At 46.4% G+C, this 25,443-nt stretch overlaps 1 protein-coding gene across 2 annotated transcripts; it reads right to left on the bottom strand.

Moving 5' to 3' along the window:
* Positions 1 to 1,095: 1,095 nt before the first annotated feature.
* HEATR6 (HEAT repeat containing 6) lies at positions 1,096 to 20,087 on the bottom strand. Of its 2 annotated transcripts, none has more exons than XM_037370859.1 (20): positions 19,865 to 20,087; positions 18,856 to 18,963; positions 18,300 to 18,440; positions 17,201 to 17,316; positions 15,384 to 15,498; positions 15,020 to 15,121; positions 14,464 to 14,601; positions 13,047 to 13,336; positions 12,504 to 12,681; positions 11,998 to 12,204; positions 11,345 to 11,444; positions 10,731 to 11,086; positions 9,697 to 9,819; positions 9,054 to 9,140; positions 7,907 to 8,041; positions 6,597 to 6,719; positions 5,432 to 5,556; positions 4,648 to 4,744; positions 3,987 to 4,191; positions 1,096 to 3,533 (listed from the first exon to the last, which is right to left on the bottom strand). In XM_037370859.1, exons 1-20 carry the CDS (start codon positions 20,054 to 20,056, stop codon positions 2,983 to 2,985), a joined length of 3,489 nt encoding a protein of 1,162 aa, XP_037226756.1. In that variant the 5' UTR covers positions 20,057 to 20,087; the 3' UTR covers positions 1,096 to 2,982. The 2 variants fall into 2 exon arrangements, with proteins under 2 accessions (XP_037226756.1, XP_037226766.1); XM_037370869.1 differs by lacking the exon at positions 19,865 to 20,087 and adding an exon at positions 19,152 to 19,260 and having other exon boundaries at positions 2,983 to 3,533.
* Positions 20,088 to 25,443: the final 5,356 nt, after the last annotated feature.

Genomic DNA, 25,443 nt, shown 5'->3' with positions numbered 1-25,443 from the left:
TGCTCTGGCACCCCCAGGACTGCACCCAGGTGCAGCCACCAGCAGCAGAAATTGCCCAGGGGGCTGGGGCTGGGCACAGTTGACCCTCATGACTGACCGGAGTCTCAACCTTGCAGCTTTTTAGTTATTACCCACAGAAATTAGGCCTGAATCTCCACAGCTGCCCCCTCCACCCTCCTGTAAGGAGCATCCTCCCAGCAATGCCCGTGTGCTGGCAGGAGAGGTAACACAGCTTGTAGCAGCTGAGCGGGGCCGAGTCCTGCACTGCCAGCCCTGACAGCAGGCAGGGCTGGTGACATGTCTATCTCATCCTCAGAAAGTGCTGGATGAAGTTAATTCCACCAGCCAGAGTGAAAACCAGCCCCTGCCCCCTGCTCCTTCCTGTGCACACAGCATTTTTCCCCCAGAGGATCAGCTAAGGGTGTCCAGAAGCTGGGAAAAGGATCTTCCTACAGGAGGAGGAAAGACTGGCATCAGTGCAAGACCCATTGCCTGTCCTCTTCGCAGTCAGGTTTGTAATGAGCGTGTGGGGTGAGACCACAAAATAGAGACTCTACCCAAACCGGTGTTGCAGTCTTTATTGCTGTAACGTGGTGATGGGTCACGTCAATGCCTGGGATGCTCAAAGTCTACGAGTGTCCCTGGGGAGAAGAGCTACAGAAGAGAGCAGCTGACGGTGAGCACAACCAACCAACCAAGCGATGCCAGCCCGTGACTGATTCAGTTCCTTTACAGACAGACAGACCTGGCACTCGACATGCTTCCTTGTTCTCGTCTGGTCTTGAGGGAGAGAGGAGCCAAGCGGTGAGGCACAGCCTCGGTGGATCCAAGGTGCAGAACCCCTTCTGCTTTAGCGTCCGGTACCAAGCAGGGCTCTCCACTAAACTGACAGCTCACGTGGAAAAAACTGCTTATACCGCCTTCAGCCAAGGCTACTTCAGCCTAGAAAGTACTTTTGCTCCCAAAGATAAAAGAAAAGTTGCAGGTTCCCCAATACAGGTTGAAGTACTGGATGTGGTTATTTAGAAAGCTTCAGCCGCCGAGCACGCAGGCTGCTACCATGCTCAGCAGGGACACTTGCTTTTTTTTTTTTATCCAGCCACTCGAGCTCTCAGTTTGCCTCTATCGCTCACCTAGTGCTGCTCAGAGCCCAAGCCCATGTTTCCTCAAAAGGCCCTTTGGCGTTTCAGGAGCCAGGTGAGACTCCACCATTGTTTTTATTAAAATGAAAGAGACTGGCTACATGCTACTGAGAATCACAGCAGCACCCATCTGCTCCTTGGGGCGCATAAAATTAGAGATTTCTCCATTCAGAACATCCTGGCATTGGATGTGGGCTACTGGAGCAGATACTGAGCACAGGAACACCTGCCTGTATGTTGGATACCTAGCCCCCAGCTGCCCCACCAGCAGTACTTCAGCTGGTACAGTATGTAGGCAGCTCTAGAGATGCCAGCAAACCCGAGCAAGACCTGCAGGCAGAGTTGTTTTCAGTGGTAACAGGACATTTCTTCTAGGGGCAGAACAGAGCTGTAAAACACGGGCTCGTTTCAAATGGTGAGAACTCAAAAGATGAGTACAGGTGCAACTGCAGCAGCCAGAGAGAGAAAAGGAGCAAGTGTCAGCTTAAGTGCAAATCTGTAACATGAAGCATATCTGGGGTGCTCCTGAGCCAGGATAGGGCCCATGCCCCACTAAGGCCCAGCAAGGGCCACGCTGGAGCCCAGCAGTGATGCTCAGCGCTGCCTCTCTCCTAGGCAGCTGCTCAGCATTTCACAGCGCTCAGACAAGCCTGACCATACCCCAGACATGGGCAGAGCTGCTCGTGCTGCCGGCTGTTACAGGGGGAACGGCAGGGAACAGGCCCCACACATCCAGCAAGAGTCTGTTACTCCAAAAGGTTTTGGTACTCGCAGCTCTTGACCTGAGGCCTGCTGAAACCAGCGGCAAAGATGGAAAAACAAAGCAGATGAATTTTGTTTCCCAAAGAGCTTTTACAACAGCCAGGGCTTGCAACCAAGCTCTGTTCAAACATCCACCCTGAGGTTAGGGCAGCAGGCACTTAACTCCCAAAGCGCCCCGCAGACCAGCTCATTCCTGGAGGCATGGATTTGCCCCCAGCAACATCAGACTGCTCAGCCCTCCACTGGCTATCAGCGCAGTAAGCACACAGCAAACAGAGTAAGTAACATAGTCACGAAGGAAGGGGAAGGGGACAGAACTACAGAAACAGAAACAAACCCACATGCGGTTTAAAACACCACTGCACCTCCCACAGAAAGGCAGACAGCACTGCTTGAAGAATCAAAATTCCAGCCTCGGAGACCTGCTTTGAATTTTTTGGCTTAGGCAGCACAGTACCATCCACCTGGAAACAACAAATTTTGAGGAAGGAATCTTTCTGGAAGACAGGATGAGCGAAGGCAGCAGGGAGGGCCAGGCCAGGTGTAAGACACCAGGAATGTAGATGGGTAAAGGCAAAGTGTGTTTGCTCTAAGCTATTATTCAAATATTGGCATATTTGGGTTTATTGCAGGAACACAAGAGAGACAACATTTGCAGTGCTCAGAAAACCAAAACTCTTCCAGACCCCTCCTTTACAAACAGTTTTGAATACAGCAGCAATAGCAACAAAATGCTTTTAAATAAGCTGAGAGAACGGGCTGTTGTTATGAAATATCCCATGAAGGAAAAGGCATTTCTTTTCCAAGTGGGAACATGGCAACAGTTAAATATAAAATGAAATCAAGTGAAGACAACTTAAGAGTTGATTGAACACAAAAATAAATAAATAACTTTAAAAATTAAGTTCTACAGATCTTTTCATCAGGCATTATGAATGGTTTTAATAAGTTTGAAATAAATTGTTTACTACCAGCAAGAAAGAAACTTTTCTTCTGGATGCCACATGTAAGCAGAAGTAGCGTGTTTCTTCTGTGCCCAGTCAGAAGTGACTGAAGTCACTGAAACAGGTGTTTCCTTCTAGGCCTCTGCTAACAGAGTGGCACTGCCATGGTTTGTCAAGACATCTTCCAGATAAACAGACAGTCCTACTCCAGCTTTGCCCTCCAGCTGTTTCTCTATCCCACTGAGATGTTCGATAGCTCCTTTTAATACTCTCTCCCTCTCGCACAAGTCCGTGTGATTTCCTGCTTCGTTCTCTTCAACCCCTGATTTCAGATATTGCAAGACGTAGGATTTGATCGCATCCCCATGTTCCGTTATGGTTTCCCAAATGACTGGCAGGTCTGTGCTCTTTGCCAGACTCAATAAATGAAGCAGAGCCTGGCAGATCTGCGTTCTGAGGCTGGCACTGTACTTGAATTCCAGAAAGTCCTCAGTGTCTTCACTCTTCTGCAAGGCTACCACCAAGGCACTCCAGATTTGGCAGAACTGCTCAGTGGAGCCATAGCATTCCCTCTTGCTAGGGATGGAGAGGGCCATGGCCGATTTGATTCGGACTTTAAAATTCTTGCAGGACTTCACTACTGAGGAAAGTGCACTATACGCTTGCATGGTCCAAGGAGCCTCTCCTAAAAAAATCCCAAAAAACCAAGACCTCCTTTTCAATCAGTCAAAATATACAAAACTGTAAGTGTATCTCCTAAACATTTAATGGGTTTACATTTACTGTATTTATTCTGGTCTAAATGAGAGAATCTGGGGTTATGAAATGAAAAATTAGTTAAAAAACAGTTAATCTTTTTTAAGCAGCAAAGTGACATTTGGCATCTATTCACAGCTATAATCCCATCCTCACACTCTTTTCTAATGTGACAGATCCAACTGAATACAGCACAGTTATGCCTGTACTGGGATTCACAGGATCTCAACCTATTTCACTGGCAAGAGTTCTAGGAAAGCTATGACAGCAAGATTCAGCTCAGTTTGATTTCTCCCCTCTTCCCCAACACATTTGTAACAGAGACCTTATCAAAACCACAACCTGCTGTGCAAATCCAAAGCCAGCGGGACAAGTTACTCACCGAGTGGCAAGGCAGTGTTCTTAAATACATTCCCCAGTGCGTAACAAGCATTCCAGCGCACTTTCATAGCGGCCTCACTCTGAACAGTAGAAATAAGGGCCTGAAGAGATTCCTCGATGGCTTCCCTAAACCTGGGGTTTGCTATGTGATAGGGCTGGAGGAAATGAAGCACATTCCCGAGAGCCCGGACTGCATTACTCTTTACCTGGAATACACATACAAGAAAAAGAAAAAAAAAAAAAGAACCACCATTCTGGCTTTCAGCTTACAGGCAAAGCTTTTGTCAAGCCTGCTACAAAATTGTGCTCAGAGCCAACAAGGAGCTCATCTGGAATCAGACTGCGTCTAATCAGATGGTAACTTCCTAAATGCCACCAGAAAGATCACTCTCTGCTAACAGTCACCTTGAAAACAAAACAAAAATACCAAAACAAACACGAGAACAACCCTGCACTGCGGAAAAGTGCAATCAAATGCCCTGCAGATCAAACAACACAGGAAACCTCCAAACAGGAGCCCTCAAGAGGATATTGAGTTGCAGCTCCCCGGCCACTGGGGCAAAACGCCCCAAAGTAACTGGTGCCTCTTCTGTTTTTTTGAAATAAAAATGCAACAGTTAACTACAGTATGGTAACTCCACCCTCCTTCCCCTCAGTCATACCTTGTCTCTGTCCTTGGATGCTTCAGTCGCAGATCGTAACATTTTCAACAGCAGCAGATCAGAAAACTCCTCTTGAAAACTTTGTCCCATGGTTTCCCTAGCAGAAGAACCACACTGTGAAAGGCCAGCTCAGATGATCCATCCCCAGAGATGCGATACAATCCTTTATAAACGCGTATGAACAACCTTCACTCTTTCGAAGGCTAATATGTAAGGCAGACCTTACTACATGTGACCACTATGTTTATTAATTTAAAACCAAACTATCAATGCAAGAAAGCTGGTTAGCAATGCATTAAGTCTGTAATAAAAAACAGAGGGCAATGAATTGCTCAGAGGCAATTCTGCAGCAGGAATATATGATAACTATTTCTCTTGTTAAAAATGTAACAGTAGGTTAGACTTCCTTCAGTCTTTGGCTTGAGGAAATGTTAAATATTTATTAATTTTACTTCTGTGTTACATTGAAAGTAAAGTAACCAGGGAACATGCAATTGCACAAAGCAACATGCAAGAAATGGAAAACTGAAAAGTAAACTTGGAACACACTCCAGAACTAATGATTAGAAAGACCTAAACCCATGCAGTTTAGTAGAACTCAAGCCCAGACAAATACAGGATATTTATAATACAGTGTCGTGCACTGGCAGACACACAGGCTAAAAAGTGGTTAAAAAGAAGCATCCAAGCCAAATTTTTGCTTTTTTTGATACTAAGTAGATCCTGACGCTATGGGAATAGGGGCAGAGAGGGGAGCTCCACAGGCCAAGGCATGCTTACGTACATGTTGATGATCAGAGTGTCTGTAAGATTGCCCAGGGACCAAGCTGCTTTGGCACGGACGTTGGGAGACTTGTCATGGAGGGAATTCAGAATAGCGTTTGCTGTGTCTGCCACAAACATCACGTCCTATAAAAGTAAAAAAGGCTGCAAAGTCAGGAAGTTTTAAAAACCTCAGGTGATTTCCTTAGTAACATACACATTCTGGCCTTTCTAGGGAAAGTGATACCTGCACAGAGACCAGCTTTATTCACATACTCTTCTTTTGTAGGTGACAACTTTTAACGTGTTTATGGTGCTCTCTGTACAGCTTTGTTTGACAGTCTAGGCTTGCATGCTGACCAAGTTCACCACTCTCTTAGGTAGCTGTCGCTGAAAGGTTTCAATATATTATTTCATTTCATTGGCGCTTTAGTTACTTCGGATTTTAACATAATTACCTGGACTGCCAATCTAATGCTCATCAAATCCCCCTCTTAAAGTAATTGCTTCTCCAAATTCCCTGTTGAGCAGCCTGTTTTACCTTCTCTTCTATGGCATATTACATTTAATTTTCATTCCCTTACCTACAGTAAAGGATTTTCTTTCAAAATATTTCGGAATCAAATCTTAATGTCAGCTACTGCATTGGGTTTTTTATTACAATCACTCATTTCAGGCCACATGGCAAAACCTACAGTCTTCCAGCTCAGCCAAGCTAAGATCAATTTTTTTTATGGAAACAAACCAGCATTTTTCTCTAAATAAGCTTTACTTTTTAAGGAAAACTGAAGCCTTCACATCAAAAACTTGTTAAACTCTACAGAGCAGTGTACAGCTGTCCCCTTCTTCCCAGCTCTACCCCATCTCTTGCAGCTCCTTTGTGCCAACCCAGCCTTTCCCACTTCTGTCCCCGAGAGCCTGGGGAAGATCCTGACCTCCCTCCTTTTGCTCTCACTTATGAGGCACTCTGCCTTCTCCTTCACCTCACTTAAAACTGCACTGGTTCTGTTCACCACACAAAAGGCAAGAGCAGGTCTGCAGACAGTAAGGAAAAGCTATATACACGCTACAGACCAAAAGCAAGAAGGCAGGCCAATTCTTTGCAAAAGAACTCCTGTCCCACATCTTACGGTTCATCAAACCCATTATAAAATGGCTCAAGATAAGAAAAAAAGGCCAGTTCTGACCTGCCGAAGACAAGAGAAGAGGATGTAGACTCCAAGCGCACGTGCAGCAGCAGCTTTTACGAGTGGGTTCTCACTGTGGTTCAGGCCAAGGAGCAGAGTGACGCACAGTATCTGCTGGTCATTCTGCAACGATAAGCAAGCAGTCATGGCAACAGAGAGAAACTGGAAAGATCTCTGTCCCACAAAGTAAGACAGCTGACAAATACTCTGAAAGACCCTAATAGTGGAATCTATAGAAGCTACTATTTAGAGTGTACTCTTTTTATTAAAAGCAAATTGACTGGCATTTCAGGATGCCACACAGGAAACGGGAATGGTTCCAGCAAACACTATCTTGTTGCTGTTGGATATGACCACAAAGGAAACCAAAATATTAACTATCATCTAAACGCAGACAGCATGGCCCATCAGAGGTAAAACAGACTGGATCGTTTGCGTTTTCCTGTCTTACTTCGCTCTTTCCCCTTCATTAACAAGGACAGCCAGGCAGATTAAGTTCATCTTGGACAGATTGTCAGTTTACCAACCCATGACAAAGAACTTTGTTTCATCAGAGCAAAGGGTCAGAGTGGGCACTGACTCGACCCCACACGGCGACAGGGACAAGAGAGTGTATGGGATCAAAGTACAGGGTGATGAAGTACATGCTGTACTTTGAGAAACCAGATGGAGAATTCCAGAGATACTGCTGTACTAGCAATTCTTGGGCAAATGAGATCTGGCAGAGTACACCCCATCAAGAAGGGCACAGTGACATAAAAGGAGCTGCACAATGCAGTGGTGATACACTGCCAAGGCTTTCATGTTTAAAAGCATATTTCGTGTTGCAAAAGGAGAGGAAGGCCAACACTTTTGCTTGCTTCTGCCAAGGCAATCACCGCAGTATGGTGTTTTAAAAGCCAGCCAAAAGAAAAAAAATACATGCAAACTGGTGAACGTCAGTCCGTGGCTGTTAGCACAGCCGCCTCTTCAAAGACTCAACCAGCAATATCCCTTCTCCCCTCACTCAGGCAATGAAACTCTTACCCTCATCTCCCATACATCATCACCAAGGCTGAGTATTCATGGCAGGGCCAAACACCTTTGGTGACCCATGGTTTAATTGTCTTGACAGACCACTCCCAACATTGCCTCCTCCAATCTTCAACAGTCACAACTTGTTCAGAATGTTAAAAAAAATAAAATAACTCTGGAAGGTTTCTCTACCCTCTCCTTTTGAGTTTTTAAAGGGTTTACAGTACTGTAATCTGGTACACAAGAACAAAGCCTCAATAGGTAAAACCGCCACACTTCAAGGAGTGCTCTCTTACCTGCAGACTGCTGAAAGCTTCTGGCAAGATTGAAGACAGGGCATCACAAGCGCTTGTCTGAAGAGTCGCATGTGGAGAGTTCTGAAGAGTGCCAGGTAAAGGGCCATTTAACATCATAGTCCAAAAAGTTACAACCTACAGAAGAAGCAGCCAGGTTTACCTATTTAAACTCAGCAATTACACCTAAATTCTACAATAGATTCTCTTTTCCCATCATCATCTTTAAGAGATACTTACAGCAGGTAGCATCATCACATGTGAAGGTGATTACAGCTGTCTGGAAGCTTAGAACACTTAGCATTCAGAAACATTTTAAAGATATTTTAGTACTGCTGTCAAGTACTTATTCACTGAGTTCTGTTTGTTTCCTTCTCAAGGCCACATACACTCAGATTAGATTCCATTAGGTAGAATTACGATCCCATTCTTGAATCCACACAGCTGGGTATTTTCATTTGTCTGACAATTTACATCTGTAGCAAGCAATTGGAATCTAGTGCTACCAGACACTTCCTGTCTTATAAGGTCATTGGCAACCGGCTCAAAACTTAGCAGAAGTCAAAGAAATTTTCAACCTTGACTCTGTTCACAGAAGCAAGACTTAAAACAGGCCTATGTTACTTCTAGAATGCCAGTTCCTCAGCTTCTACAAACTTAACCAACAGCCAGCCTCAGACAATGAATTTTTCTGAAATCACCCTTTATTGTGGTTCTGGCCACTCTCTCTGCACTTGTGAGCAACCAGACTATGTAGGCTGGCTCTTGTAACAACGCAAAGTCCCCAAAGCTCTAAAAGCATACATCTAGGTTTTGTGCAGCAGTAATAATGCAAGCAAAATCAGCACTGTTCTTCCAGCTTTCTGACTTACAGCAGGCAGGAGAAGGAGGGATGGGGGAAGCCAGAGAAGCAGCATTAACATAATGTAAAAGAAAAACAAACAAAAAAACCACCCCAACATACCTGCCTACAGACAAAAATAAATGCCAAAATAATGCAAAATTGTACACATCACCATCTATAAAGCTGCAGGGTACCGAGTCCCTTTCTGCTTTTCTGTAATTGATTTATCTGTATCCATGCCAGCGACTTTGCAGAGTTCAAGGAAGCTCAGTGAAGCGGAATTTCAGAGGGAGCCCACACACTTACCACGCTGACTGGTACTCTCTGATCAGGGGCAACAGCTGAATCAGGTTTGTACTGCTGCAGCACACCTGTGCCCAGCTCCTCCAGAAGCTGCAAGGAAACAAAAAGCAGCTAGGTCTTTATCAGGGATGACTCAAGTACCACTGCACTGTAAGCAGCCTTTACCTAGGACTATACTTACTCGGGGAATAAAAATAAAAGGTTCAGTATTGTTTCAGACTATTCTGTTCCTGGTAGTGAAGAAACGAGAGAAGAAGCCTTGCTTACAGTCTCCAGCCTGAGCAGCACAACAGATTGCTACACAAAGACAAAATCTCTCTGAGTTTTCCTCTGGGTGACAGACTACAGTTCCTGCACCAGTTGATGCTAAATCAGGGAAGGGCCAGTGTTACAGTCCTTGCATTTTCCAAGCTTCCTGGGAGACGCTCTGCTCAGAATTCAAGATTGGAAGCAGAAGGTACATTTCTCAGTGTCAGGGTACAACACTTCCCAAAGAGCTACAGCAGGCACCAGCTTTATGGTGTGCTGCATCACACACGCACACAGATGCTATGAATATTCATCACTACTCATCTGTATTTGCAAAGCACACTAATAGCTAAAACTGACTTGGCAAAACAATGTAGACATTTCCTCATGCTCTTACTTTGGCTCCATGAAGCTGAATGGATGGATCCATTTCTTCCATGCATCTGCAAGCCACTTCTCCAAGTTCTAGGAAATAGCTCTGAGCCATAGGGAAATAACCTTTTACAAGAAGAGCCAACACCTAAACACACACACACAAAAAAAAATCTCCATTCAGTGTTTTTTCCTTCTATGAAACCAAAATACCCCAAAGACACACAGAGAAGATGTTAATGGGCTGATCAACACTGGGACCATAAACTATACTCTAATGTAACAGATATACCTTGCAGCACAACTTCTAGAATACTAGAGCTAATTAAAAACCTCCCTATTCCATTATCTTATTCAAAGAAGAGCCACAAAAGCACTATTGGGTAGCAACACAATTAATTATTTACTGTAAGTGAAGTCTCCTCTAGCTAAAAAACTAAGCTGGAGTGCCTGTAAGAGCAACACATTCTCTGTCTCCTGTAATACTGCTGCTGCATTCTGTGAAGCTGGATTTAACAAATACTCATTGTTCCAGAGTAAGAGTGAGACTCCTTGGGATGCACATCTTTTCTGTGGTTACATGAAGAAAAACAAGGCCAAGCCTCATCATTTACAGGTACTCCTTCAGTCACACCAGCACCATTCCACAGACCCTTGCAGACTGTTTTTTGACTGCAAGGTTCTACCCTGCTGTTTTCTAGCAAAACCTTAATTTAGATTCTGTATGGAGGAGTCTGCATGGGAAGATTCAGTCTTCACCAGATGCCAGCACACACAACCAAATAATATTTTAAAGTACCAAAGGTAAGAAAATCGCAGGCAGATGAACTTGTTGCAGCAGGTTTACTATGGGATGGACAGTTACACTTCCACAGGCATGGAATCAAAATACTCCTTCAGTCACAGCAGCTCAGACATGCTGTGCTAGCCAATGCTTTAGCTCAAGTCTCACCAAAAGAGCTAGGAGCAAAGGCAACCCGTGGCTGAGGCTTGGCTGACATGAGGCAGTTTGATATCGTACCAAGCTGTTCATTTTACAAGCTAGCTGTTCACCCCCACCTGCAAGGATTCCAGTCGAAGGGGACACGGTTCATAAATGCTGGAAAACGATGGAAAGTTAGCATCACTGTCAGAACAGGAATCCTCTCTGGGCAGAATGATGATGGAAACGCAGAGACGGAGAAGCCAGCATGGTTCTGAAGATGCACATCCCACTGGATTTTCTGGAGGCTCCCTTTCGGAGGGGAGTGCTTTTCTCCACTGCTCAGAACTAAAACGGTGAGGTGTTGTGCTACCACTATTATTTAGCCCTGAAGAACTGGGCTGTTGCAAAAGTAACTGCACCTCTGGTAAAGGCGCTTGGACAGATACTATAGCCCCTAATAATGTAAAACTAGAAACTCGAACGTTAACATCTGCAAGAAAGAACAAGGTAGGGGAAGAAAAAGCCAGTCCGTTAGCATCTCACTGCCATGTCAGCATCCTTCTTCAGCCGTTTTCAGACAAGACAGATCACAACATATGATTCGATAGCAATATATATGTTTATGTATTTATGAAGCCGGGGGGAGGTGGGGTAGGGTGGGGTAGGAATCCACAACTATTTTGTAATAAGCAATGCTGAACCGAGATACAGCATATACAAAAAGGCTCCAGTCAAACAGAATGCAAACCTTTATGAGAAATGTACGGCTTTATCTGGTTCCAAACTCTTGTCAACAACCCAGGTTTTAAACGGCTGTATGGTGCATTTGAAACCAAATTTGCAAGGCACTGAAACACACAAAAGAACATACATGGAGTGGTGGTTACAATGTCAAGCTGGCCTCCAACCGATTTGTTTTTACATTTGCAATTTAGGTCATTCAGACAGCTAATTATCTGAAGGCACCTGAAAACAAATGGCCCACTTATCTGCTGTTTGAAAACTGGTTACAAACTTGGCTCCTAAGATCAAGTATTCAACTACCGTGACCTGACATAAACACCAAGAAATTTCAATAGCCCATGGAAAGCTTTTTTTTGCCAATTTGCATTCCAGTTTTAAAGCCAATGTGAGTCTTCAGAATCACTTCATAGGTTCATTCAGCTCCAGAAAGACTACATGAAAGAAATGCAGGAACAAGAGAATTGTGCTGAAAGGAAACCCTGGGACTCTGTAGGAAGACTCAGTCAATGAAGCCTTGTGAGACCACAACAGTCTATTTCCCACCACCACCTTAGTCCTCAACAGCTCAATCATTTCTGTTCAACCTTTCTTCAAGACTTAATCTAGAGACCAACATCACCTCTTGGGCAGCATTTGAAACATTCAGAGGACAGTTACCTTGACTATTTGCGTCAGTGTTTGAGAAGAGGATTCTGCCACCAGGGCTAGCAGCAGGCAGCGGTGCAGCTCCCGGATGCTAGAAGCAATACTTGCAGAGAAGGGAGTAAAAGCTGTCTTGTGATCATTAGCATCTTCAGCAACAGAAAGAAACTGCTTAGAACCTTCCAGGATGGCTGAGAGAACTTGAAGAGCACAGGCACGGGTCTGAAATGATAAAACATTTCTGTTACCCACTTTTAACACCTCTTTCAAGCTGATGGAGAATTTTAAAGTTTATGAAAGTCTCTGGGAAAATTTAATTCCAACTATCTTTCCTCATAACATTAAGCAGTATACAACCAATTCTTTTTTCCCTTAACCAGTACATCCTCTTTTATTACTTGTGGTAAGTGATCAAGCAACACAGATATAGTAGCCAAAGTACTTACTGAAGGCCAGAGAAGACAACTCTTAAGATTAATATGGAAAAAATACAACGCTTTTTCTACTCAGAACTGCCTCACCTTTGGAGAAGGGTCCTTTAAAGCAATAGTCATCAAGGACACTGACTGGGGGCTGCCAATACCAGGGGCATCAGGAATGAACGCTGACCAGTAGCCATAAAGAACTCTTTTTTCTATTGATTTTATAGCGGAGAGGAAACAGGCTAGAGCCCCTTGACGAACATTGGCTTGATAAGATCTTAAAAACAAACAAAAAGATTAATGAAATAACAGCAGTGAAAAGTAGTGGACTTAACTTCTTGCACTTGTATTAGTGGCTAGCTGTGATAAGAAATTTTTTTAGACCAAGAACAGGAAGAGAAATAACAAATTTACTGCTTACCAATTTTCTTGTCTCACCACATAAATCAACAGAGAAAGCAATTTCCTCAACAGTTTTGATTAAGAGCAACACACTAGGATCCTGTGGAAGTGTAAGAGTCTGTAAAACTTGTGCCTGATCTACAGGAACCAAAAGGTATGCTAAACATGACACACGAGCTTGAAGTGTTACGGACAAGAGTACACTCTGCTACCACGCTTTATGTTTACATGAACAATCACCTCGTTTTGCTCTGTATTCCACCTTCAGCATCAGAATATTCCGACTCACTGCTGCTGATTCGTTTCCAAATAGTATAATGTGAGGACAAGTGATTCTTTCCAGCAGGCACGTATGCAACATCCGATGCACGAGTCCGAGGATCCAAACAAGGACTGTTCTGCACATCCCCCAAGCGTAATCTCTGCATGTCTGCTCCAAGGACTGATTCCTTTCCTGCATCACTCAAATCTCTTCCTTCTTCCCCAGACTCTCCCTTCTTTTGTTTCCCTTTGGACTTTTTTCTTCGGTTCTGTTTTAAGGTAAAAAATAGATTTATTTTTTTTAACCTCTTGAAATAATATCTAGAAAGATGTGCAAACAATTTGTAGTTGTAAATCTAAGGGAAATAGGTCTCATCTAAAAACAAAACTAATTGCTAATCCAGAATAAAAGCACAGTTTAATATAATAAATCATGCTGTCTTTATAGGACATCAACATCAAATTATACAAGTTTCTAAATGAGTTTTTAGATGAGATTTAGTTTAACCAAGAGTTATCACACCTATTTAGTGTCTTCTGTCGCAACAATGCTGCACGCAAGTGCAATTATAGATATGTGCAATATTATACATACAGAAACAGTCACTTCTTTAGTACCTGAGAGATTGCAGACTCTGCTTTTAGTAATATCAGTACAGTAATACCTTAGTGTAAGCAAGCAGTTTATATCTGAATAGCCTCAAAAATTAAGCTTTGGCCTCTTCATCAGTAAAGCAAAAGATTTCCAAGAAAACTTCTAGTTAAAAATCATAGTTCACACAAAAGCGATTAAAGAAGAGGAACAGTAAATACTTCTGTAGTTCTTTTAGATTTACAGTAGGTATTGAACATCTAAAAATAAACAAGTCAACATGACTATACAACTTTATTTTCTCTAATGTCTTTCAGATAATTGGTAATCCAAAAATGTTTACAGGGTTAAAAAATAACCTGCAGAGGCAGAACACATGGGGGAGGGAGGGAGGAAATCAGTCTCTAGATGAACTTGACTTCCCTAAGAATGAGTCAAGCAATTGTGCAAGTGTTAGAGGAAAGAAAATATAATCTATAACATTAAAAGCTTTGGCTAATCTGCATGCACCAATCCCGTGTCTGCAGGCCAAGAAATCTTGGCTGCAGATGAACAACTGATGCACACAGCTTAACTCGGAAAACCGATCTCTGCAGAGCTGTTTGTTCTCATCACTTGAGTTTACAAAGCAATTTTACTCAGCGCAGAGATTTATAACCAATACTTTTAAAGCAAAGGATGTGAAATGGATCACACGCTCAGAAGACAAAGAGCCTGTTAGCCACTAATATGTCAGGTAACACACAACCGCAACAAACTTGCACATAACAAGTGTGCAGCAGAATCAGTATAATTTCAGCTTACCCCTGTCTGCTTAAAGGCGGCTGGTTCTGATTGTTCCTGTTTGACAGGCGACCTTTTATCGTACTGAGGTAAAGGAGCCGGGTACAAGGCTGTAGGCATTTCTATGCTCAGTCCTGGCAGTCCATGAAACATACATTTCTAGAAGAGAAACAATAACGTTAACACTCTTTCCCTTTTTGATGCATGAAGATTTGCTGCACGTTTACTCAGGTGTTCATCAATTTTCAGCTGGGCTTGTGATCCTTGCCCAGGTCTTGCCTCTCCCCATGCTACGCCAACAGCTAGGCAACATCTGAAATTCAATTGTATCCAGAATGATTTTAAGTAGGTCCAAAAATACCAGCCTCCCATCTTTCTCTAAAATTCTTTTGTGGGAAATGCAGTTAAGATGCTGTGAGAAAATGTCTTTTTGTTTATATCTTACACTACATTTCCCACCACACTCGGGCTTCTCTGCTCCCTCTTTCTCATCTTCTACTGTTTTCCACTTAACAAGCATCCGGAACATGCACGCTTCAGTGCCTGCCTCTTTCTCAAGGTGGGTTTAAGTATTTACCTTTAGCACTGCAAGAAGAGTTCCAATTTGGTCAGTTTGCATCAGTTTCATCTTCCCACCATTGAGAAGCAACTGGACACCTTTCAGTGCATTTTGCAGTAACTGAAAACCGAAACACAGAACTACTTACTTTTCTTTCCCAAAACACTGAAGGTTCACATCTTTCAAATGACCTTCTAAGCAATTACTGTTTTGCTCAACATAATCACTGGGACAGTTACTTATGTATATTAAAAAAGAAAAAAAAAAAATACTATTTAAGCAAAATCTCAGTTGACAACACTCCAAATTTCATCTATTCCAAACTCCAATATTCCAGTAGCACAATCTCTTAATTATTCTAGACAATTAGACTCACACTTACCATGCAAAAAGTGATGTCATCTACATCAGAGGTTTTTGAAGACTGCAGAACACTTAGAAAAGTTTGAAAACAGACACTTCTGTAGGACTCATCCAAGTATGGCTGTCCAGGCACACTAAAGTTAAAGCAAGAGGAGACAAACGGCTGGTTTATAGCCTGTCCCACAGCTTAATAAAGATACACACTTATATCCAAGCCCTCTGCTAGACTGAAGAGCACATCCCAGATGGATGGATGGCTCTTTGAAAGGGATCAGCATTACTGCTACAAAGAACAAAAGGAAACCTTCTGCACAAAGAGCTAGCACAATCATAGTATGCCTTACACCTACTCTGCTTCTGTGGCCACCTTCTCAATTACGATGACTCTCCGAGCGTAGCTTAACAAGCTGTCATGCTTATAAATGCTCTTTAGGCAAAACCTGGCATTGAAAAGGGCTTAGAATAACTTTTTGACATTTCCCTAGTTTCCATGAAGTCTGGGCAACCTTCATGTGCTGAAACATTTTAATATCCACTTGTCTTACTGTAAGGAGAGGATAACTGCACCACTTCATCTTTGCCACCTTGAGGACTTTTTAGTAAGAGCTGGCCATTGTTGCAGTGGATTCAGAGTCATTAAACAAATTCTTTTCTAATGGATTCCTAAGCACTTGGTTCCAACACATTTAACTACTTCAAGCCATCAACACATGCTTGATAATACTCACAGGACAACTCTAATATTGCAAGGGATTTGTCTGAAATTAGAATCAGGGAACAGCTGAGGTTGGAAGGGACCCCTGGAGATCATCTAGTCCAACCCCCTTGCATGAAGCAGGCTCAATCAGAGCATATTGCCCAGGACTGTGTCCAGTCAGATTTTGACTGTCTCCAAGGATGGAGACTCCACAGCCTCTCTGGACAGCTGGTTCCAGTATTCAATAATCCTTACTTCTGGGTTTGTGGGCTTTTTTCTTCATATGTTTAATCAGAATTTCCCCTATTTCAGTTTGTGCTCATTGCCTCATGTCCTTTCACTGGGCATCACTGAGAACAGTCTGGCTCTGTCTTTTTCATTCCCTGCCATCATGTGTATATACACACTGGTAAGATCCTCACTGAGCCTGCTCTTCTTGAGGTTAAACAATCCCAAGTCCCCACACAGAAAAATCATCATGCCCCAAACTGCCAGATGCTGCATTTATTTACATTAATTAGTTCTTCAGACTTCACTTATAAATGCTGAAAGTCCAAGTTTTTCTGGTTTTCCATTTGTTTTGGGTTTTTTTTTAATATAAAACCACAAGCCATCTGTTCAGGGGAACTGTTAATCAAAACTCTTTACAGCAAGTCCAAATATCTATTGCTTTTATTAATTGCTTGCTTGCCCACAGAGTCTGGTTAGTCAAAATTCTTCCCATATAGCAGCAAATGAAGGTTTGATGTTGCTGTGGCATCAGCATATTTACATGTGGAGTGGAAAAAATGCATGAATCACAAAAGAATAACAGACAATCACTATAAAAATTTGTAGCTGACCACTTCTTATGCAAAACTAACTCACAGAATCACTGCAGGGACCAGACAGCACAACGCTTTTTCTTTTCTTCCCTAGTCTCTGTAACATTGCTTTTGGAAGACTGAGTTTACAGTTTTATCCACAGATGATACAGTATCTTGGAGCACTAAAGATTTACATTTCAGATTCATGCATATACACCTTACCAGTCCTGAATTTGCTGTTCCTAGCACAAACAGAGCAGACCAGCTGTTTGTGCTGTCAGATGTACATCTTCTAAAGCATCTACACCACCATCTGAAAAGGCTCACACGCACCTGAGACACAGGTTTGCCATGCTGCGTACTGCTGCCCTCCTGAGTTCCACGTCTGGCTGAGCAGAATCACTGAACTGCACCAAGAGCCCAGTTTTGCCCAGCAAATCTGGAAGATACTAAAACAAACCACCACAAGTCATTAGGGGTCAGGGCTCTTCCCTCAGCCTCCTGGTTCTTCTGTTTGGTAGCTAAGCATGTCTGTGCTACAATTGTCAGCTGCAATATCAGATCCCATAGACAGATTATGTTTATAAATACGACATGAAAATATTAATTTCCAAAGTTCTCTTATTTTGTATTAAAAAAGTATCAAGTGTAAGCATAGTTCAGACTGAGTCTCAGTTTACACTTTCTCCTCAGATATAAAGCTATGTTAGTAACAACTGCTGTACCAAACTGCTGCCATTATATAGGCTACAAACCCACGCAAGCTGGCAGCTCCAAAAGTGCTAGCATCACCACCCCGTGCTTCAGCCCAACAGCAGAAACTGCTCTGCAAGCTGCCAAGAGCCGGTGACAGCAGGAGAATTCAACGTATCAAACACTTCCAGCCACACTGCAGCTACAAGGAGCTTCATACAAACCTCAGGATTGATAACCTGATAGTCTCTGCTTTGAAACAGCTTTGAGCCTCCACACTAAAGACCTGATCTGGTTAGAGAATAAATTTCAGGATATTCAATGAGTCTGCTGAGTAACATGCAATTTTTGAAGCTCCCCACATTCTTCCTGCCTGATAAACAGGCATACTCGTGTGGTTACTCTGCACACTACGTCTGGTGCCTTTTAATAGCGTGCCTTTGGCTCAAGCCAGGTAATAGGTGATCCCTACAGCTACAGCAGTATTCAGCACGGGAAGAATCTTTGCTATCTCCTGATTATTAGTATACACACCTATGACACCTGAAATTTAGACCTTTCCATAACTATCAGTCACTATTTAAATGGGATCTAACCTTAGCATGAAAGGTTTTTCAATGCAATTTGAGAACATGATACTTTTTTATTCTTTTTTTTAAGAAAAAAATTAAAAGAAAGTAGAAACAGGAGAAGGGTGCAAATATTTTTGTGGTTACTTTCTCTTAGGTTGTAAACTCACTTTCTGACATTTAGGTCCATTATTGTAAAGAAGAGCTGCTACGGCTTGCAGAATTTCAACATGCGTCCAAGAGCTGCACTGCTTAAGAGCAGAGATGCAGTAGGAAAGAAGAAAATTCAGGTTCTGTTCATCAACCATCACCTGTTGTAACAGAAAAGGACTGTGTCAAGAAAACAATGTCATGTACTGTTAAGAGTCAATATACCCAGATATAGTGGTTATAGACTCAGGTGATCTGACTGTTACAATTCCACACTGTCACAGAGTCAGCTGACACTTAGGAAACTGATAAATCAACACAAGTGTCCTACAATCAAGAGTACTGCCAATGGCGTATTGCTTCTGACTGAAAACTGGTTTTATATAATGAACTATGGCAGGGCTACAGATCAGAACCTCAGCTAAGAATAAATAAGAAATGCAGTGGAAATCCAGAAAACTCTGCAGGAAGGTCAGCTCCGCAGCCCCGTAAAAAGATAGATGGCCTCCCTGGCTTAGTGGGAGACCAGGGAGCCAACACACAGGGAAAGGTGGGACAAGGCCAAACGTTTTGTACCTGAAATCTGTTAAGCAAGTGATGGATAAGCTGACAAACTTTGCTGACAAGATGTTCCTGATCAAGGTGAACCAGCTGACAGGCTTGGACAAGCAGAGTACAAACATCCTAGAAAAGAAAGCCACAGTGTATTATTTAAAGACTACAAAGCCAGGGTGGAAACCACATCATCAGCTATGACTTTGATCACATAACCATATCTGCGTGTGGATACCACCAACATCAATACACATGGACAATGTAACAAAACGAATGAAACCCCAAGTAGTGAGCTTGCCCCTCGTTTATCCACAGACCTTCATCCCCGCACTGGGACGTGCCGACATGGACTCAGATTGCAGGAGTGCTGCTCAAACAGCACTGGAGCAAAATCAAAGCCAATAATAATGGCAAAAGTAAAATACAGGAACGGAAGGGGGGGGAAAGCAGCATTGTCAAAAAAAAAAATAATTAAAAAAACCCAATTAATTTCAAAACGCAAGCCTACTCCGGAAATAGAATGAAGAAAACCCGGTAAATCAGCACCGTTTACAGGGCCATAGGGAAGCACAGCGTGCTCCCAAGGAAGCAGTATCGACACTGCACAGGGCAGCGCTCAGACCTCACGGCTGTTAACGAGAGCTGGCCTGAACAGCACGGCACGGCACCGGCCGGGCCCGCCGCCCCCCGGCCTCACCCGCCAGCGGGCCCGGGCAGCCGCCGGCCGGTGGCTCAGGGGGCACCGGGAGCGATGGCGACGGGCGCCCCACGCCAGCCCGCGCACCCCCGCACCCCCGGCTTTAGGGGCAGGGGCGCGCGCGTGTGCCCCCCACCGGCACCGCGCGCAGGGGGGGCGAGAGCGCGCGCACGCGTGACGTGAACCCGCCCGTGACGTGCACGCCCGCGTGCGAGCGCCTTCCCCCCCCGCAGCGGGCACATCCCCGCGCGTGTGCGGGCGGCAGGACCCCCGGCCCCGACCCTCCGACCCTCCGGCCCCCCGGCCCCGCTCCCCGGCCCGGCCGCGCGGTACCTGAGGGCTGGGCCCGGCCACCGGCGCCGGCCCGCAGCTCTCCGAGATGAGCTGGTCGAAAAGCAGGTGGAGCTCGGTGCGGCGGTGGCCGCCGTCGGGCCGCTCGGCGCCGGGCTGAGGCCGCAGGGCGCCCAGACGCGCCAGGTAACGGCGGAACGAGCTGTCCAGCTCCTCCGGCCCCACCGCCGCCATGGCCGCTATCTTCCGCCTTCCCGCCCGCGGCGCTATGGCAACGGGGAGCACTTCCGGGGCGGGGCGGTACGGCGGCCGGGCCGGGCCGCGGTGACGGGCACGGGCACTACGGGGCCCGCCCTGCACCTCGCAGCAGCCTGGGAATGGGGAAAGGGGGAGCCCCAGGGCCCGGCGGCGGCTCCGGTATGCCCGGTGTGCCCGGCCGGCGGCGCGGCCTGCACCGGCCTGGCGCGGGCCGGAGTTGCGGGCCCGGTGCGTGTCCGGCACCACAGGGGCCGGGGACGTGTCACACCCGCAGCCACGCCGCGCTCACGGTGGTGTACGCTCACAGCGGTGGCACGCTCACAGCCACACTGGTGTCACACGCGCAGCCGTGCCACACTCATGGTGGTGTCACACTTGCGGTGGTATGCTCACAGGCATGCCACACGCATGGCAATGTCACGCTCATGGCAGTGTCACACTTGCAGCCACACCACACTCATGGCAGTATCACGCTTACAGCAGTGTCACGCTCACAGCCATGCCACAGTCACAACTGGGTTTCACTTGCAGCCGTGCTACACAGCAGTGTCATGCGCACAGCAGTGTCACACTTGGCAGCCATGCCACACTCACGGTGGTGTCATGTTCATGGCAGTGTCACACTTCCAGCCATGCCACACTTGTGGCAGCGTCACGATTGTGGCCATGCCATGTGGTGTCACACTCGTGGCTGTGGTGGTGTCACACTTGTGGCTGTGCCATGCTTGCAGTGGTGTCACACTCACAGCCGTGCCACGCTCACAGCCGTGCCACGCTCACAGCTGTGCCACGCTCACAGCACTGCCATGCTCACAGCACTGCCACGCTCACAGCCGTGCCACGCTCACAGCACTGCCATGCTCACAGCACTGCCACGCTCACAGCACTGCCACGCTCACAGCCGTGCCACACTCACAGCACTGCCATGCTCACAGCACTGCCATGCTCACAGCACTGCCACGCTCACAGCACTGCCACGCTCACAGCCGTGCCACGCTCACAGCACTGCCACGCTCACAGCCGTGCCACGCTCACAGCACTGCCACGCTCACAGCACTGCCACGCTCACAGCCATGCCACACTCACACAACACAGACCAGGCAGGAGGGAGAATTCGTGAGCTCCAACGCCTGCCCCAGGCAGTGACCACAGCACCGGGTCTCAACACGTCCTGACATGAGGCTGGGCCCAGCGGGGCCCCGGGCGGTGCTGGGCACATCCCAGGGCAGGAGCAGTGCCGGTGGCTGGGAGCACCGTGGTAGGTAGCACTGCCCATCCATGATTGTGACCACAGTGCCCGGAGTGAGCCTGGCTGCAGGCTGATGGCCCCTGGCTGGGGCAGAAGGCGAGGGCTGGCCTCGCCACCCAGCCATGCGCCATGCTTCCCCGGGGTGCGGGCTGGGGGAACTGCGCAGACTTTATCCATCATGGACGCTCCACTTTTTCTAAACACATGCTTTTCTACACGTGCTTCTTTAAAAGCAGCAGCAAGTGATTGATGTAACCTGAAATGAGACCGCAGTCCAGGGCTACTGCACTGTTACAGGTTGCTCCCGTTCCACACCCTTTGCCCTGTCCCTGGTTTAGGCACAGACAGGGGACATCACAGATTTACTGCACTGGGGACACAAGGGACTGGCAGCTGGGAAGAGAAACCTGCTCGCCTGGAGGACATTAGTGCAGATAGGATCTGCACCTCACCTGGAATTAATTTCTTGCTGATAGGTAACATCAAATCAACTGACAGTTTCCCACGTTTTGTTGTGAATAGGATCCCAGGAGAGAAGCCAAGGACTGAAAGGCTCCAGTTGATGGGGAAATAACACTTGAACAGGGACAAGCCAAGCGTTACCGCCCTGCTGCACATGGACAGCTGCCAACACCGGGATCTGCATCACCCCGGAAGGAGTGGGAGGGCTGCAGGCTTGGGGCACGGTGTCCTCTGCTGTGTCACAACCAGCAAATCCAACGTCTCACTCAAGAGACTGTCTTGCCTCCGGTTTACCTTGCTTTACCTTCCTTTCATTTCCTTATCAGACTGAGCACCTTGAGTAAGAAAAGTACGTGCTGCACCGCCAGCGCCTTGGCTTTCTTCTTTGCCCAGGGCTGTCTGGTTATGGCTAATTGCTCTGCTTCTTACCTTTATCATTCCATTTATTCTTTATTATTTGTTCCCCAAAAGTCCCTAACAGGGCTCTGAGGCAGGCAGAGTGAAACATGTAGCAAAGAGACAGCCTCAAGCATATTAATATTGTGCAAGGATGATTTTAGTGAGCTCTCTGCCATCCCAGCCCAGCCATTGCTCTGGGGAGAGCAGCTGCTGGGTAAGTGCTCTGGGAGGCAGCACGAAGAAGAGGAACACGTGGCCACCCTCACTGTGGCAGAGCCTTTGTGCAAGGGTCTTCATCCCTGGCAGAAGAAACGCAGGCATGGTGTTGGTGTGAAAGCTTGGGTGGGTAAGTGCTGCCTGGGAGCTGCACTCTCCCATGCACTGCCAGGTGCCGTGTGACACCGCCATCGCCTGTGAGCTGGTCTGACCCTGCCTGGGAGGGGATGGAATGGGGAGACCCCTGGCACCCACTCTATGTCACTTCACTCCATCCCGGAAAGCCTTCCGTGTGCCTGCAGCTTCGGTGGGTTGGATGCAGCAGCCATGCCAGAGCCAGGATCTGGGCTCACACCCACTGCCGCTCTGCAATCCCGCAGGTTTTTACAGCATCTGGGGACGGACTCAGGCAGAACTGCATTGGGTTTGACATTTCAAAGCCAGGAATGCTGTGTGGCCTCCCCAGCTTCTCTGCTTTCTACCAAACCCACACTCGGGGACCTTTATTGGTTTTGTTCCTTTTTGTCACCATTTTCTTTTGTGATTTATTATTTTTAAAACCTCTTAATACATACTTAAAGGTCTTCCTTTCTTCTTGTCCTCTGTTTCAAAACAGCGCTGAAATGTGCAAGCAGCCCCTGCTTTTGGGAGGCCCTAAAAAATCCGTGACTGAAAGCAGACTGACACCACTGCATGGGTTTATAAAGGAATAAAACCAGCTGAGAGTTGGGTAAAGATGCTGTGGGTTTAGGGAGTAACTCCACAGAAGCCAGCCACGTTACACCAAGACACATTTTACCAGCACCTATGAGCCTTTGCATTTACTCACCCCTCAAAACCCCCAAAATGAGAGCAAACATCATGCAGTATCCAGCAGTGGCCGTGAGGGAAAATAGCACAAGTCCTCCAATGTTAGACATGCTCTGCTACTATCATGCAAATACATCTGGTTCAGCAGCTCAGAAGCAGACTTCAAAGGTCGGAGAAGTCATTAGAATCACAGTTCAAAGAAAAAAGTGAGCAGCTGGTCTAAGCCATCTGGTAGGGGACATAAAATGGTCTCTTTCTTCCCCAGTCAGTCTATGAAATTTTCATTAATTGTAGGAACATCTTCCAACATTAACCAACATAATACTGTTAAAAACGTGAGTCTTAATAAATCATCAAAAGTGATGTCTTAGGAAAACAACGTAGCTACAGTCTGGTCGGATTGTTCCTCCCCTGCAATACAGCATGCCATAATTACAGTTTTAGGTTGGTGTTTTCAAAGCAAATTAGCGGGAATTGGATTCCTCAGCTCCTTTGAAGGTCTCAGGGAAGAATGTGGACAGGATGGTTCCCCAGGCTGCAGAGGAATCTCCTTCTGTATTGATTTCAGGAGCCACCTTTGCCTTAAGAACACATGGAGAAGGTGTCCTCCCTGGGCTGCGTGACGTGGGCTTGTTTCTCCTGGGCTGGGTCCCACTAGCCGCGATGCCACTGGGATGTGGCTCAGCCCCAGGAGGACAGACGAGCACCATGCTGTGCCCCTGGACCACGGGGGAAGCTGGCCCTGTTTGCTGTGGGATCCACGCTCCTCCAGCTGCCAGGGAGTGGGGCTGAGGCCAGGCAAATGCTGACAACATTTTACCACCCCTGTCTAAACAATCCCCACCTCCCTGCAGCCCCCCCGGCAGCCATCCTGGCAAAGAGAAATTCCAGCTCCACAGCTCAGCAGAAATCCCCGGTTTAGCTGCTCTGATCTCAAGGCCCCAAGAGCTCCTGGAAATTTATATTCCTGTTGAATATATGGATGACTTCCTTGCAATTCAGGCAGGTGGTTTGATAATGCAGGGATGGTGACAGCTGCCACGGGGAAGCCAAACTAAAGAGAAGCCACAATAGAGAGCTCAAGGGCATGGCAGATACCTGCTGATTTTGTCGAAGTGATGACCTGGGAGCTGCTGCCAGTTCTCCCTGCCTCCTCCTTGCCTTTCAGATTTGTCAGCTGTGTCTCTTCCTCTAAAAGGCAAAATGGAGAGAGTTCATCTTAACCTTATTATAATAAACTGGTCCAAAATTCTCAGCTGAGAATTTTGGGGGATTTCAGTCCCAGGCTTTCCCAGACTCCGCTATTTCTGCCAGTCCTGCCTTTGTTTCTCTTTCCCGGGACTGTCCAAATTTATTGACTTTTACTTCTTATCAGCAGCATTTCAAAGCAGATGAGAAATACCTGAACCTACGAAAATCCCCGATCCTCTGACGTGCTCATCCATCCGGGGAAGTCCATGTGGCTGCACAAGGTGCCTGCATTTTGCCTGTGCCCTGCGGAGCATCCTGTGTGTTACACACCAGTGCCATGAGCGGTGCCATCCTCCTGAGCCACGCTGGTTCTCAGGCGACTTCCGCAGGTCGGAGAGCAAGAGCAGCTGAGCAGGGGACAGTGGGATCAGAAACGCTCCTTGCCCCAGACCTGAGATCAGTGAAGGAGCAGGGGCTGTCCCGAGGAGTCCCCGGCCACAGAGGGGTGCCTGCAGACATGCACATGCAGGTACTCCCTCCCTGGGAAGAGGATTTAGAGAGTGCCCCCGTCTGCACCATGCTACACTTTTACCATTCCCAAAGGTATCTGCAAATTCAGCCCTCGATAGGATACTTGTCTCCCACTGCCTTCCCAGCTGTTTTCCCAAGCTGTGGGCCAGCTGAAGAGACAAACAGTGCTGGCTCCAGGCTTGTTTGCCACTGAACAACAGACACAAATACTTGGAATACTTTCCTAATCTCATTTTCTCATGCAAAGGACTGATGGGTTGTCAGGGATGTTACTCCATGGGACTGGGACGTGGGGATGGGATAGGGCATGTGGGATGGCAAGGGCAAGGGAAGGACCTGGCGAAGGAGCATCCATGAGCCCCCAGCACACCCCCATCAGAGAAAGGGTGCCCGTGCTTGCACCCACCCAGCCTGGACCCCCCGCTGGGTTCCTTGCGCTGGTTCAGGAGCCCTGGTGATTTAGCTAGTTAGGATAATTCCTCCCCTGCAACGAGGGCCATTAAAC

The sequence above is a fragment of the Falco rusticolus genome, chromosome 1 (genome assembly GCF_015220075.1).
Source record: "Falco rusticolus isolate bFalRus1 chromosome 1, bFalRus1.pri, whole genome shotgun sequence".
In the NCBI taxonomy this organism is placed as follows: Eukaryota; Metazoa; Chordata; class Aves; order Falconiformes; family Falconidae; genus Falco; species Falco rusticolus.
The sequence above is the reverse complement of the archived record's forward strand: the minus strand, read 5'-3'. Positions and strand labels throughout refer to the sequence as shown.